This window comes from Orcinus orca, chromosome 1 (assembly GCF_937001465.1).
Source record: "Orcinus orca chromosome 1, mOrcOrc1.1, whole genome shotgun sequence".
Lineage (NCBI taxonomy): Eukaryota > Metazoa > Chordata > Mammalia > Artiodactyla > Delphinidae > Orcinus > Orcinus orca.
Window position 1 is genome coordinate 163,268,932 of NC_064559.1, and position 16,004 is coordinate 163,284,935.

A 16,004-nucleotide genomic window follows, 5' to 3' on the forward strand; every position below is an offset into this window, starting at 1 on the left:
AATACTATTACAGCAATAATCTTCATCCTCCATGAGTATAATTATCCTCTTCAAATTATTCCCTTTGATCAGCCTGTGTGTTTTCAAAAAATTATTATTATAGTTTTATTAAGAAATCCCTAGGTAAAAGTAATTACCAGTGTCTCTACTAAAAATTAATCAGGACATATTACAATTGTCCAGTAGCCACACACACACACACACACACACACACACACACACACACACACACACACACACACACACACATACAGCAGCCATAACTTATATTTGGTCATAGCCTACTTTACCACACTTTGAAAAACAAATGAAGATTCAAAGTTGTGAATGAACAGACATTTGACATCTACTACTTTTCATCACTATGCTAGAAACCAGAATAGAGCAATAAACAGAATTTTTTTCTGTTCTCAAAGATCTTACATTTCAGCACAGAGGTAGTGTTGGGATAGGGGAATAAGCTAAACAGGCAAGTACAATCATGTGAGATAACTGTTGTGATAAGGGAATGCTGGGCTATGAGAACATCCATCAGGTAAAACTGATGTAATCTGGGGTGGAGGTGGGGATCAGTTTAGGGAAGGTCTACTTGAGAAAGTTTAAACTGAGACCTGAGGATAAATAGGAATTTGTCAGGTATAAGAAGAAGAGAAGGTGAAATGGATCAATCAAGGAGGAAAGCAGGTATGTAATACTTGATTGTATTATTAAGAACTATTTCAGGTGCAGGTGTTTGTTAGCAGCTAAACTCAAACCAGTTAAGCAAAAGGAATTTGTTGACTCATGTAACTGGAAAGTGAAGGACAGGTATTAGCTTTAGGCATGGCTGGGTCCAAGGGCTCAGATAATGTCAGGTTTCTGTTTCTCTCTTTATATCTTTATTCTGCTTATGACTTGGCTTTCATTTTCTAGGCCAACTTCCTCCTCATCTAGGGCAATAGGGCCACCAGCAGCTCCAGTCAAGTATTTTATTAATTTAAGAAGCACACAGAAGAACTTTTTCTCCTTCAAATTCCCATTGGAAATAGTTTTTGTAGATCTTAACTAAGCTAAGGATCTTGAGAGGAGATCATCCTGACTTAGGATGGGGCCTAAATCCAATAACTGGTGTCCTTATAAGAAGAGAGGACACAGAAACACAGAGAAGATGGTGATATGAAGACAGAGGCAGATAATAAGAACCTGCTGTATAAAAAAATAAATAAAATTCTAAATTTCCAAAAAAAAAAGACAGAGGCAGAGACTGGAGTTATGCATCTCCAAGTCAAGGGGCTCACCTGTACGGGAGCGTGTTAGTGGTTTCATTCTGGGATTTGGAGTCAGGAGCCAGCTTGGGTCTCAGAGCCACCACTTACAATCTCTTAGTAGGAAAAACGTAAGCATGGAGTGCTGCTGGTACACAGAAAAGTGGGGCAACTCACCAGGCCTGCTGCAGATGCGTGCAGGACTTGCCGGAGGGTGTGATTTCTGCCCTGTGTTTTGAAGAATGCATTAGCCAGGTGACAGTAGAGAAGGCATTTGTAGTAGATGCCAGTGGTGCCCACACATATCTCCCTGGGTGTTGGTGTCTGGCCCATAACTCTGCACACGCTGGTTCTACTTGCAACAGCCAGCATCTGCATCCCTCTTCTTGAGGCTTTTGGATCCCTCAGAAGCATATGCAAGATGCCGCAAGTGCAGAGAATTAATCACCCCCAGGACAGCACTCAACCAATGACTGGCTGGAGTTGGTAGATAAATAGCCAGGCGACTTTCTCCTCCAGTTAGGAAAACTCTGTGTGTTACATAGTCTCCCCACACTCTTCAGAGAGACTCCACTCCCTTTGACCCCGTCTGTAACTAGTTGGTTAATGCATCATATATTGGCTTGCTTCCTTTTCCTGTCTCACTTCTCTGCTCCTCAGCTGGTGCTTCCTGGGATCATCTCCCGGATAAATTACTTACATTTGATTCCTTGTCTCAGGGTATCCTTCTGAGGGAAACCCAAATTAGACAACATTCCACATAGAAAAGACAGCATGTGCAAGAGCAGAGGAATATAAGCATGGACATCTCACAACACATTTAAGGGATTATCCAAATTATTTGAGAATCTGCTGCCCGGTCTCCTGGTCTAATGGGTAAATAATTATCCAGGGCTTAGAAATAAATGGGTACCATGTTGTAATGATCCCTCTTTTATTTTGGGAATTGTTGGAGTTCGGAAGAATGGCTGAGGATTGTTAATTTTCCCTGGAGCCCTCACACCTACACAGTGCCTGGTGCATAGCGTGCACTCAGCAAGTATTTTTTTGAAGTAATGAATTTTATTGTGTTGAAATTGGGGTATTACAAAACTCCAGGGCTCACTATACAACACCCATTCATTAAATGTTTATGGAACAGAACTGAAGGACACTGGAAAGCCAAAGGAAAGCCTTTCTTTGAACAGGCGTTGTGCCACCTGGAGGAGGGGGCCTTTGCAGGCACTGGTTGTGTGCTATAGAATTTTGAGAACTTTTAGTTAGGGTGCAAGGTTGTAAGCTGAGTTCTTTGTAAGAACAAAACAACAGAAATAGTTTAAATGTCCACAACAGGGGAATAATAAGTTAAGTGATGCAATATCATTTCCATAGAACACTAGGCAGTGATTAAAATGAATTAAGTTATCTCTATACATTGATATATAAATTTCTCCAAGACTTGCTGTTCAAGCGATAAACTGAAGTCACAGAAAATACATATAATATGATGTCATCATGTCAAAAAAACTCACCAAAATACACCCCATATCTTTGCTTGTTTGAGAGGCAAACTCAGCTACAGATTGAGTGGGATGCTGAGATGATTTTTAAGTCCCTTCCAGTTCTGATATTCTGTAATTTTAAGATGACAAGTCAAAGTTTATAGTTCCTTTAGAAAGTATACTGCTTTGACTCATATAAGAAAACTGTAAAACTTTATGGAGGGACGTAAAAGAAAACCTGGATAAATGGAGACACGTGCCAGCTTCCTGGACTGATAGAGTCAACATTGCAAAGATATAAATTTCTTCAAAGTTAATCTAAGTTTAAAAACAACAGCAATAACAAAATCAAAGTCTCAATGCATTTTTGGTGGGGGAGGACTTGAAAAAATTTCTAAAGTTCATCTTAAAGGTGAAATGTATAAGAAGAGCCAGAAAATATTTGAAAATAAAATCTATATTGTGAAGTTAGAATAATTAGAATCTTATACTAGTGCCAGAACAGACAGACAAAGGAAAAGATGTGGGTATTTATGAGAATTTAGTATGTAACAAAAGCAACACTTCAACTGAGTCAGGAAAGGATGGGCTGTTCAATAAATTGTTGGGACAGTAGTTACCTTGGTGTCCTCACCATGGGAAGGGCATGTGCATGTGTCTTTTGTAAAAGTTCCACTGGCCTAATCATTCAGAAAATATTTTAGGTTATATTTTTCTATTCTACTTTGCACCAAAATAAATTCCTAGTAGACTAAAGATTTAAGAACAAAGTCGTTAAATATTGATACTAGAGGAAAATATTGGTAAATACATAATTTTGGGATTAAGGCAGACTATAAATATGACCTCAAAGGCAAAAACCAAAATGAAAAGATGGATAGATTTGTCTATACCACAATTTTAAAAATTATTTATATATGCAGACATGAATTAAAATTGAAAGACAACTGTCAAGCAGAGGAAATGTTTGCTACGTGAAGGACAGACAATTCTTAAATATATAAAATATTTTTACCAGTCGATAAGATAAAAATGAATGTTTTTATAGAAAAATGGGTTAAGGCATGAACAGACAATTTGCTAAAGAAGAAATCGAAAGAGCAGATAAGCATAAAAAATTGCTTACATTGTTAGGAATCAAAGGAATGCACATTAAAACAACAGTAAGAAATGTTTTATCCTATCAAAGTTTTAAGTATTTAAAGTAATTTTATTTTATTTTTTTAATTCTGTTTTTTTTTAAACATTGTTTCTTTTTTTTAAATTATTTTATTTATTTATCAATTTTTGGCTGCACACGGGCTTTCTCTAGTTGTGGTGAGAGGGGGCTACTCTTCGTTGCAGTGCGCGGGCTTCTCATCATGGTGGTGTCTCTTGTTGCAGAGCACGGGCTCTAAGCACGTGGGCTTCAGTAGTGGCTCGCGGGCTCCAGGGCACAGGCTCAGTACTTGTGGCTCACGGTCTCAGTTGCTCTGTGGCATGTGGGATCTTCCTGGACCGGGGTTTGAACCCATGTCCCCCCTGCATTGGCAGGTGGATTCCTAACCACTGCGCCACCAGGGAAGTCCTAAAGTAATTTTAATTTTGCTTTTCAAGAAGGTTACGTATCAAAATGTTAACAGTGATTATCTCTGGGTAGTGGGGTTAAGGGTACTTTTTTTTTTTTTTTTTTTTGCTTTTCTGTGGTGTTACTTTACTTGTGCAGTAAAGTAGTTTGCACTGACTCTTAGAAAAGTGCTCAGCTGGGATCTCTGGAGAACTAACCTCTGGAGAGTGAGCAAGGACGTGTCCAAGCTGTGGCTTCCTCTTGGGCCCAGCCTGGAGCTTGCTGAGCCATACTGAACCCTCTTGGCCCCCAACTTCAGGAAGTGGGTCTGGTTGGCTGCTGTTTATACAAGGGGAATGAGACAGAGGTAGGAGAGCAGTCAGCAAGCTAGTGCAATGACAATCCATGTGGCAATTTATAAAAATAACACACTGGAATGTGGTGTGACAATTCTATTTGGGCAAAAGAAAAAGAAAAGGGACTTCGCTGGTGGTCCAGTGGTAAGACTCCCTGCTTCCACTGCAGGGGGCACAGGTTCAATCCCTGCTTGGGGAACTAGGATCCTGTATGCCACGCGTCACGGCCAAAAAAAAAAAAGAAAGAAAAAATTATAAGTTATAAATTTAAAAAATGAAATGGCCTGCCTGTTCATGCTATATGAGAAGAAGAAGGTAAAAAAGGAGAGGAAAGTTAAAAAGTCAAATGTGGATGGAGAAAATACTAAGCTAATTTTTGTTGGAGTGGAATATGCAAATGAAGGTGCGGCAACTGTCTATGTGGGGGGGCATTTCAGATGCAGAGCCAGCCATCTCCAACATCTGGAACAGTCAGGCCTAGCACGTATTCAAGAAAAAGGAAAGGCCACTTTAAGTCAAGACTGCCCGTGCCTTGCAGACAATCAAATATGTGACCCTCATCAAATCCTGTGCTCATCTCACCTGGCTGTCAGCCCGAATCTAGATCAGCAGAGTCCTCTTGTCTGTTGAGCTTCTGTCTATGCCTGGTGCTAAAACAATTCATCCCTCATAATTCTTCAGAGTTAGTCTCTCCTTTAATTCAGTATTCAGTTTCCAGTACTTCCTTTAGGAGGTGAGATCGAAAGTCTTTCTGTATCAAAGCAGCTTCTACTTCTGGAGAAAACTGAGTTGCCTTTGGTTGGGTTCCCCAGAAACAGATTCTGAAAGAATTCTTTGTGTGCAGAGTTGCTGGAGAGGAAGGGAAAGAGGATTGGGCAGAAGTGGGGCTTCTCCGCCAGTCCCATGGAGACCTGGGATGGTCCTGCAGGTTGTCCTCAATTAAAATCCAAGGGTCAGGCCTTTGTCCCCCCAGATTAACCAGTCATTGGATGTGCACTGTCCCTGGAGAGAAGGCATATTCTTGGATGGGACAGGTGTCTTCATCCAAGGGAGATCTCCAGAGAGGAAGCCATCTGAATTGCTCTGGCAGACTCTAGAAGAAGGAAAGAAAAGCCCAAGGGAAGTGGGCTTGCTGGAATGATTTATTTTGTGGAGCCAGAAGATCAGACAGAGGATTATGTTCCATCGGAGGCCCAAAAGACAGATAGTATACAAAGACAGCAAGGAAGGCACTGATGAGAGGAGTACCAGCTAGGGATGATGGTAAGAGAAGCAATCACAGGGCTGGGCTTGATAATATCCAGGAGGATGATAGCATCCTGAAGTAATAGAAGCCAGGTGGTGGCTTTAACCACCAGAAGTCTGGGGGCTGTGATTACTATAACAGCTGGCAAGGTCAAGGGAGCAGCCTTAGGGGGCTTGATCCACAGAGGTTGTGAAGGTATTTAATAATACAAGGTGTCCCTAGGGGAAAATATAGATGGGCCGCCAACTGGTTCTGCTTAACATCTATGACCAGAAAGACACAGGAATGGAGGAACAGGGCTTCTCTGGTGGTGCAGTGGTTAAGAATCCACCTGCCAATGCAGGGGACAAGGGTTCGAGCCCTGGCCTGGGAAGATCCCACATGCCGCGGAGCAACTAAGCCTGTGCACCACAATTACTGAGCCTGAGCTCTAGAGCTCGTGTGCCACAACTACTGAGCCCACGTGCCACAACTACTGAAGTCCACGCGGCTAGAACCCGTGCTCTGCAACAAGAGAAGCCACTGCAGTGAGAAGCCCGCACATCACAAGGAAGAGTAGCCCCCGCTCGCCGCAACCAGAGAAAGCCCGCGCACAGCAATAAAGACCCAACACAGCCAATAAAGTAAAAGTAAATTAAATTAGAAAAAGAAAAGAATGGAGGAACAGGAGGCTCAGAGTTGTTACGCCAATAAAAAGTCATGTTCTTTGCTTAATTCTCACATCTGAGTCAATTTTCAGACCCAGACCACAGAACCCATTGACCAAAGAGGTGGCTGGGTCCCTAGGAAGAAGAACCCTAAAACACTGAAACAAGTATTTACAGTAATGATTGCTCCATGGCCTATGACCATTTTCTCAGCTGACTATATATTGGGGAAAGAGGAATACCCAGACATTTCCCAGGGTCTGAAAGGATCTTGTTACTCAGAAATCCAAGTGTTATCAAGTCCTCTCTCTAAGACTGGGGACTTCTAGGGGTCAGGTAATAAGCGGAGTCCTGGATAACATCCAGCTTACAGTGGGTCTCTGGGCCTATAGACCCACCCAGTGGTCATTTCCCCAGACTCTGAGTGCATAACTGGGAGTATATATATTGGGAAGCTGAAGGAAGCCCCACATTAGGTCCTTGGCCTTGAGTTCTCATGTGGGGAAGACCAAGTGAAAGCCTCTGAAACTGTCCCCTCCCTTTCAAGTCGAGATAGTAAATCAAAACCTGTATTTCATCCAAGGGGAAGCGGGGGATGATGGTGGAGTTAATGCCCATGAACAACCCAAAGGATGGTCGTCCCTGTCATATTTCCATTTAGTTTGCCTGTCTGGCCCCTTCAGAAACCAGGAGGATGGCTTACAAACTACTGCAGACCTAATCATGTAATAGCCCTGATCACAGCTGTTGTGTCAGCTCTGTGATCCATCATAGTACAGGATCTGGACCACCTGGTCAACCCACAGAATGTCACACCTGTTTCATTGATGACATGCTAATCAGGCAGGATGAGCAAGAGGTGGCTAGTATACTGGAAACCTTGGTAAGAAACATGCACTTCAGAGGGTGGGAGATAAGCCCATGAAGATTCAGGGAACTGCCCCTTCAGTTTTTAGGGAACCAGTGGTCAGAGATATGCCAACATAGTTCCTTTAAAGCAAAAGGCAAATTACACAATATAGACAAGCAAGATAAAAGAAAAAATTACTTTAAAACGCTCTAAAAGTGATACCTAAAAATAGTGTTTACATCCTTTAGGATGTTCTTCATTGTGCATAGAATATAAATATAACAAACTGACTTTGAAATTATGGGATCATGTCAATATCTGATATCTTATTTATTTACTTGTTTACTTGCTTGTTGTCTCGTTCTTCACTATGATATAAGCTCCATGAAAGTAGGGTCTGTCTTGCTCTCTGTTTCCCTGGCACTTGGAAGGCACTTGGTGCCCAGTAAATACTTTTTGGTGGAATGAATGAAGTGTACTATACACATCACTTTGTAGCCAGCTATTTTCAACTATCTTCCAGATGCTTCAGGTTATTCTTCATCTTCCTTAGGATGTGCCATGTGAAAACAGTTTTCACAGCCCAAAGACTACTTCTATCAGTGCAACTTCTGAACCAAGAAACCTTAGCCTTTTGGCAGCCCTCGAATCTCCTTCCTTTTGGTCAGCACTGCCTTAGAATCTACAGCAGGCACAGCCTTGCCTGGATCACTCATTAGATGGACCCAAGTCAGGTTCCAAGACCTGAGCAAGTGAAGATGTTTCCAGGCGAGCAGCTCTGCCTGCAGCCACGTCCCTCCTCCGGCCACGCGGGGGCGCTAGAGCGCCACAGTTCGTAAGGGATCGGGGCCCTCTGGGAGGAAGGCTCTGGGCGGGTGTATTGACTACCCGCTGTGGGCGGAGCCAAAGGCGTCCACGTCCGAGGCGAGGGCAGGAAGTGAGGAGGCCGGGCTTCTTTGGCGGGGCGTACGCTTGCGCATAGGTCGGGTCAGAGGAATCTTCGCTGTCGCCACTGCTAGGGTCTGTCCTGGTTGGGGACGCCTTTGCACGGCTATTAAGAGTGGGCCGGGCCCAGGGGAGGGGGCCGAATACGGGAGTTGGGGTGGAGGGAGCTTGGAGGGGCGCTGGGGTTAGGAGCGGGGACACTTGGGGGCTCGGTTGGGTTGGGGTGGCGAGGCCTGGGGTGGAGGAGGGACGACGGGGAGCCGGGCTGGAGTGAAGCACGAGGGCGGCGTGTGAAGTCGGGGGAGAGGGCGAGTGGGAAAGGAGGACGTGGCAGTAAAGTCTCCTTGTCCCGCCTGATCCCGTCCTGGTGTTGAACTGCGGGGACCCAAGGTTGTTACCCTGGCAGCGCGGGAGTTGCAAATAGGCAGGTGGCTGCATTTTTCCGGGAAGATAAGCTCCCTCTCCTCCCAGCCTTCTCATTAGCGGCGCTTTTTTAAAAGTTGTGGTTCTTTTTACCGCAGTATCGTGTGCGTCACAGTGACACCTTCACCCGTAGAAAATCTCTTCCAGCCGCTTTTGTCATCTTGAGACTCAAACCCTCTCTTTTACCTGTCCCTCTTAAAGCAGAGAAAGTAAACGTTTTCCTACCCAAACCCCGCAGTGAAAAATAGGAAATTACCTGTCTCAACAGTTGTAGGGTATTTAAATAATTTCTTCATGAACTTGTCTACAAATTCACTTTTTGTGCTCCTTAAATAATGTCACTTGCCTGCGTAAAGTGGAACAGCAGTTGTGTTGTGCCATGCGGTGCTCAATGAGAAATTTTAGTCCAGGGAGATGAAAATACTTCATTGGGAATTCAGGGATTGAACAACTATGGTGACTCTGACCCATGCCATGTAACCCTCACGAAAAGGATTTGGGTTCATATCCATCATTCTCAGCTGTGGTGAAGGGGTGCAGTCTGGCATTTGGAAGCTTAAGAACCAACTCTGTTGCCTTCTAATTTATTATTATTTTTTAAGCCTTCCATCATGTGTGTACTTTGCTTGAATGATTATTTTAAAGTACATGTGCTATTTTTGCCAATCTGACAGCTGTTTCCATAGAAACTAGGGAAGAAATAGTCACTTTCAGAAGAGTTGTTAAAACTGTCTTCCAGGCTTCAGCTGTGAGTGCCAGTGAGCGCTGTACTTGCTCATTCTGAGATGGTACTTAAAGAATTAAGGATCTGAAATGTTCGTAGAGGCTAACAGTCCAAATTGTTTAGTTTTCTCACATCATTAATTTAGTAATCCTGGAAGTCTGGCAGCTATGTTTGTTGACCCGCTACAGTTCTTTGAAGAGAATGTGTCAGCCCTGATTCTTTCTTCTGCTCTGTGTAGTCTAGTGATTGGATCTTTGAAAATGTATAGTTTTCTTCTCATATTCTTTACCCTTTCTTAAGGATACAGCAGGGATTACAAAATATCAGGCACTATTTCTGTTTCAAGTGACACTTGTAGGTGATATAAATGATAGCGTTTTTGCTTATATATGTACTACATACAGTGTTTGGGGCTTTTGCTAACTTCTGTGTCAGTAGAATACTTTAAATTTCACGTTAGTTGTGAGCTGTGAGGAGTTTGCTTGACGTGTGAACAGAGCTAAGCAGTGTAAATAGACCTGCACAGACAGATGAGAGCTTTTCTTTTCTGAGAGGTGTAAGTAAATCAGTGGGTCTGGAGCTTCGGAATGGGTGAAGGAGGGGTAAGGAAGGTGCCTGGAGAAACAGTGGGAGGTGGTATTATGAGGGGCTTGGTCTGCAATATGCTGTTTATTGAAGCCCATGGAAATCAATGGTAATTACAAATATAGTTGCCTTTATTGATTTGGAGCTTACAAAAGTAATAACATATCCTGTAAAAGTTTAAACAGCACGGAAATATATGAGATGGAAATACTGAATCCCTTACAACCATCATCCTGCCACCCCAAATAACCACTGTGAATGGTTTGGTGTGTATTCCTTTAGATTTACTTATATTTGTATATACTAGTGTGTTTTAAGCATTACTGAGTATGTAAAAAATTTGAGTAATTTTCAAATAATTTGATGTATAGATAATACTATTTATGAAAATTGATGTTCTGAAGCATCTTTCCAGATAATATTGTATTAGCCTAGACTGAGTTAGATTTATGTATTTTTCCCTGCAACTTTTATTATGAAGATTTGAAACACTAAAAAAAACTGAAAAAAAATTTAATGAGCACATACATAACCACCACTTAGATACAAAGGTTGTTAGTATTTTTCTGTATTGCCTTTATGTCCTGTGTGTATGTCTGAATGTATTTTTATTATAAAATTTGAAAGTTTTATTCATCATGAAAAGAGAGTTGAGCAAGCATTTCAAGTATAAGATATCCACCTACATAACCACATCTTTATCACCTAAGAAAATAAGCAGTACTTATCTAAAATAACCTAAAAGCAAATTCATATTCAAATTACCCCAATAGTTCCAGTTGTCTTCTAAAACAAATTTTTTTCTTTCAAATTAGGATCTAATCAGAGTTCACACATTGCATTTGGTTGTCTCTTTTCAGTACCTTTTAAAAAAATAGCTTAATGTATAGTTGATATACAATAAATTGGACATATTTAAACTGTGCATGTTTTGACTTACATGTATATCTATGAAACCAACAACACAACCACAATAGTGAACATTTTAGTTGCCCCCCCAAACTTTGTAATCCCTCCTCTTGCCCCTCTTTACGTTTCCATCCTCTGATTTCTCTATAAGTATAAATTAGTCTGCTAACTATATATTGTTATATATAGTTAGTTTATATATATATAAACTTCAGTTTATATTATAAAGCTGAAATCATAGAGCATGATTTTTGGAGAGAGAGTAGTGTCCTTTCCTGTGTATTTTTTTTCCTGTGTATGAGTCTGGCTTCTCTCACTTGCTAGTGTTTTCGTGTATTGCTCTTGTATTCTGCCACCTTAAACTCATTCTAATAGGTTTTTTTGGTAGATTTCTTTGGATTTCCTGGATAGACAGTCATGTTATCTAGGAATAAAGAACATTTTACTTCTTTATTATCTGGATGCCATTTATTTAGTTAGTTATGTATCTATTTATTTAATTCTGTTGCACTGCCTAGCATCTCCAGTATAATGTTGAGTAGAAGTGGTGGGAGCAGACATCTTTGCCTTGCTCCTGATCTGAGGAGGAAAGTATAATCTTTCACCAATAAACGTACTGTTGCCTATAGGTTCCTGTAGCTGTCCTAGTTACTGAGTTTTTATCAGGGTTGGTTGTTGGATTTTATCCATTGCTTTTTCTGTGTCTTTTGAGATGATCATGTAGTGTTTCTTTCTTCAGTTAGGGTGAATTACATGGATTGATTTTTGAATTTTTATTCAACCTTGCATTCCTGAGACAAACCTCACTTGGTCATGAGGTATTGTCTTTTTAATATATTTTTAAATTAGATTTCCTGAATATTATTAAGAATTTTTGTATCTATGTTCATGAGGGATATTATTCTATAGTCTTCTTGTAATTTTTTTTCTGTCTTTGGTATCAGGGTAGTGCTGGTCTTATGGAAGGAGTTGCAAACTATTCCTTTTTAATTTCTTGGAAGAGTTTATATAGAATTATTATTATTTCTTTAAATGTTTGGTAGAATTCCCCAGTGAAGCCTTTTGGTTCTGGAGCTTTCTTCGTGGGAAGCTTTTTAACTATAAATTCAATTTAAAAATTGGGTATAGGGCTCTTCAGGTTGTTTATCTTCTTGAGTGAGCTCTGGTAGTTTGTATTTTTCAATGAATGTATCCATTTAATCCAAGGTGTCAAATTTAAGATTTTCCCTTTCATTGGTTTTAAGAAATTTGATATACCTTAAAGTAGTTTCTTTTGTGTTTCCTGTGTGCGGTTTGTTAAACTTCTTGGATTTGTGGGTTTACAGTTTTCATCAAATTTGGAAAATTTTGGTCATTATTTTTTCAAGTTTTATTATTTTTTTTTTCTGTCTACTATCCCTCTCCACTTTTCAGGGTCTCCATTTACACATATATCAGGTCACTTGAGTTATCCCACACCTCAGTGATGCTGTATGCATTTCTTAAAGTCTGTTTTCTCTCTGCATTTCATTTTGGATAGTTTTTTATTGATACGTCAGTTCATAAGTCTTTATTTATACAATGTCTAATTTGGTGTTAGTCTCATCCAGTGTAATTTTTATCTAAGACATTATAGTTTTCAAATATAGAAATTCAGTGTCCATCTTTTGAAAAAATATATTCTATGTCTCTACATAACATGTCCGAACTTTCCTTTAACTTCTTAAACATATGCAACATGTATAACTAGTTTAATATCCTTGAATTCCCAGCTTCATCTCTTTAATTTAGGAGGACCATTGGGCTGCGCTAGGTTTCCCCTCTTTGCATGGTGGCCTAGAAACTCTCTCCAGGCAGAAGGCTGGGGCAGTTGTAGGGCTCGCCTAATTTGTTTCCCATTTCTCAGGGATGACTGTTCTTCATTGCCTGATGTTCAGTATGTTGAAACCATTGTTTTACTTATTGTCTGTGTTTTTTTTAAATTGAAGTATAGTTGATTTACAATATTGTGTTAGTTTTAGGTGTACAGCAAAGTGATTCAGTTTGTGTGTTGTATATATTTCAGATTATTTTCCATTATAGGTTATTTCAAGATGTTGAATATAATTCCTTGTGCTATACAGAAAGTCCTTGTTGCTTATCTGTTTTATGTATGGCTGTTTGTAACTGTTAATCCCATACTCCTAATTTATCCCTCCTCCCTCCCTTTCCCCAACAACCATAAGTTTGTTTCCTATGTCTGTGAATTTGTTTCTGTTTCGTATATAGACTCATTTGTATATTTTTTTGGATTCTAAATATACATGATATTATATAATATTTGACTTATTTCACTAAGTATAATATTCTCTGGGTCCATCCATCTTGCTGCAAATGGCAGTATTTCATTCTGTTTTATGGCTGAGTAATATTCCATTGTGTTGATGGGCACTTGGGTTGTTTCCATGGCTTGGCTGTTGCAAATAGTGCTGCTATGAACATTGGGGTGCATGTAGCTTTTTGAATTAGGGTTTTCGTCTTTTATGAATATGTACCAAGGAGTGGGATTGCTGGATCATATGGTAGCTCTGTTAGTTTAAGGAAGCTCCATACTGTTTCCCATAGTGGCTGTATCAATTTACATTCCCACCAACAGTGTAGGAGGGTTCCCTTTTCTCCACACCCTCTCCAGCATTTGTTGTAGACTTTTTGGTGATGGCCCTTCTGAGCAGTGTGAGGTGATGCTTCACTGTGGTTTTGATTTGCATTTCTGTAATAATTAGCAATGTCAAGCATCTTTTCATGTGCCTGTTGGCCATCTGTGTGCCTTCTTTGGAAAAATGTCTATTTAGGTCTACATATTCTTTCTGTTCTTTTAGTTATTTTCAGTGACAGGATAAGTCCCTTTTACTCTGTATTGACCTGAATCAGAAGTGCCAGTATTATATTTGAAAGGAACAAATTTGTATTTTATTTTTATTTATTTATTTTTGCATATTTTCTTTTAGGTTTTTAAAAAAATATTTATTTAGTTTATTTCTTTGGCCGCGTCAGGTCTTAGTTGCGGCATACAGGGTCTTTGTTGAGGTGTGCAGGATCTTTTGTTGCAGTGTGTGGGCTTCTCTAGTTGTGGCGTGTGGGTTTTCTCTCTCTAGTTGTGGTGTTTGGGCTCCAGGGCACGTGGGCTCTGTAATTGTGGCACAGTGGGCTCTAGTTGAGATACACTAGCTCAGTAGTTGTGGCGTGCGGGCTTAGTTACCCCACGGCATGTGGGATCTTAGTTCCTGGAGCAGGGATCGAACCTGCTTCCCCTGCATAGTAAGGCGGATTCTTTACCACTGGACCACCAGGGAAGTCCCACAAATCATTTGCATTTAAAAATGCATTTTATGTTAGACTTTACTATTCCATTAAATACTCTTTCCCCCCATTACTGCCAATTGCTGAAACTTAGTGCTGTTTTTGTTTAATCCATTTTTTATTCCCCAACTAACTTAGCTGTTAAAATAAAAATAGACTCCCCTAACTAAAATTAAAAAATGAAACGAAGAAAAAAATCCAGATTTTGAAAGTACATGTTGTTGAGTTAAAAGTTAGTAAAACCTCTTTGGTTTTTATTGTTAAGAGGAGTTGCTGCAGGGGGCAGTGAGTTGAAACCCAAGGTAATTTAGTCAGAGATGTGTTAAAGGAAGAACACCTTTTTCATAAGTGTTATATTCCCAGTTTCGTAATAAGTATTTTGCTTAGATATTTATAGTTTATATTTTGTGTTCCAGATAATCAAGCGAAACAAAGATGAGCTTCATCTGTGGACTGCAGTTTGCTGCTAGAAACTGTGTTTTCTTCCGATTTAATTTACTGACCAGCTGGAGAAAATGTAACACACAAGCTGTAACCTCACTGGACTGTCATCAAGTGAAAATTAACAATATAGTAAATAAGTCTCTGGGCCTGGGAGTAAATCAGGGTGATAGATGGACATTTTTGCCTGAAAACGTTCATTTCTGTAGGACTTTTAATAACAAAAGAACAGGCTGCCTCTTGAGCATCAGAAGTAAGGAAACTTGGATGATTACCCAAAAATGTACTGCGTGGAATAACTCTTTCTCAAGACAGCTCCTGATGAAAGACATTCTAGTAGTTCCTGCGCTTTCAGTGGTGCATCCTCTAAACTGTTTACCCACAAGAGACATCAGGAGTTTCCATACTTCTCCACGGTTTCAAGCTGCTCCGGTTCCTCTCTTGTTGATGATTCTTAAACCAGTGCAGAAGCTACTGGCTATCATTGTGGGCAGGTAAAATGCTCTTTAAAATATAAACTCATATTAAAAAGTATCTGTAAAACTCACTTTTAAAGAAAACTTGATAGATTTCCTTCCCGTAATTAGCTCAGAATTCAGTTTCTAAACAGTTGGTTCTACTCAGTTTTTTTATGTATGCCTTAATAATCTTAAAATCATCTATTGTATATTATAGTACAGAAATGTGATCTTTAAAAATTATTCTTGTATATTTTATATAGACACTATTTAAAAGGTCTTATATTTATGATTACAAGAATCAGAAATGTTTGTTACAACTCACGTATAAGAACTGTACTGACAAGCATTCCTTTTTAGTTCATGGAATTTGAGACAATGGAGCATGAAACTGAAGAACTTTGCTTACTTAAGAAAGGGCTCATTCCTAGCCACGTTAACTCTTAATTAGTATTTATTATTTATTTATTTATTTTTCTATTCTGTTTCCGACAAATCTTTATTTTCTTTGTGATCCTTTATAATACTTAATGTTTTTTTTCAGCTAAGTAATACTTCATATTTAATTTAAAACTCCCCCTCATAATTCTGTTTTCTCTTATTTGCTCCATGAAGATTGAAGAAAGGTAAAGTTAAGCATTATCTCGTTATAAACTTTTCTTATGTTTGATAACTATGAAGTGCCTTCTAGCCTTCTTACTTCCATACTAACCAACCCAGTTTTCTTTTTATCAAAAATCAAGGACCTGTACTCTGTAATTTATTGTGTTCTTTATGACTAGGCTTTGGCACTCAGAAAATATTCAGCTAATTTAGCTCTCGATTTAAGTA

General features: G+C 39.7%; 1 protein-coding gene across 8 annotated transcripts in view; it reads left to right on the plus strand.

The window, feature by feature from the left end:
- Positions 1 to 258: 258 nt before the first annotated feature.
- OMA1 (OMA1 zinc metallopeptidase) overlaps positions 259 to 16,004 on the plus strand; it is an 83,498-nt gene continuing 67,752 nt past the window's right edge. For 3 of the 8 annotated variants that reach the window (XM_033435404.2, XM_033435408.2, XM_033435409.2), the window contains exons 1-2: positions 8,534 to 10,313; positions 14,691 to 15,209. In XM_033435404.2, the coding sequence (XP_033291295.1) occupies positions 14,710 to 15,209 (500 nt within the window). In that variant the 5' untranslated portion in view covers positions 8,534 to 10,313; positions 14,691 to 14,709. Of the gene's footprint in view, positions 685 to 6,504; positions 8,391 to 8,532; positions 10,314 to 14,690; positions 15,210 to 16,004 lie in introns of those variants that run through there. The other 5 variants (XM_033435405.2, XM_004273794.3, XM_049698963.1 and 2 more) reach the window with 5 other exon arrangements.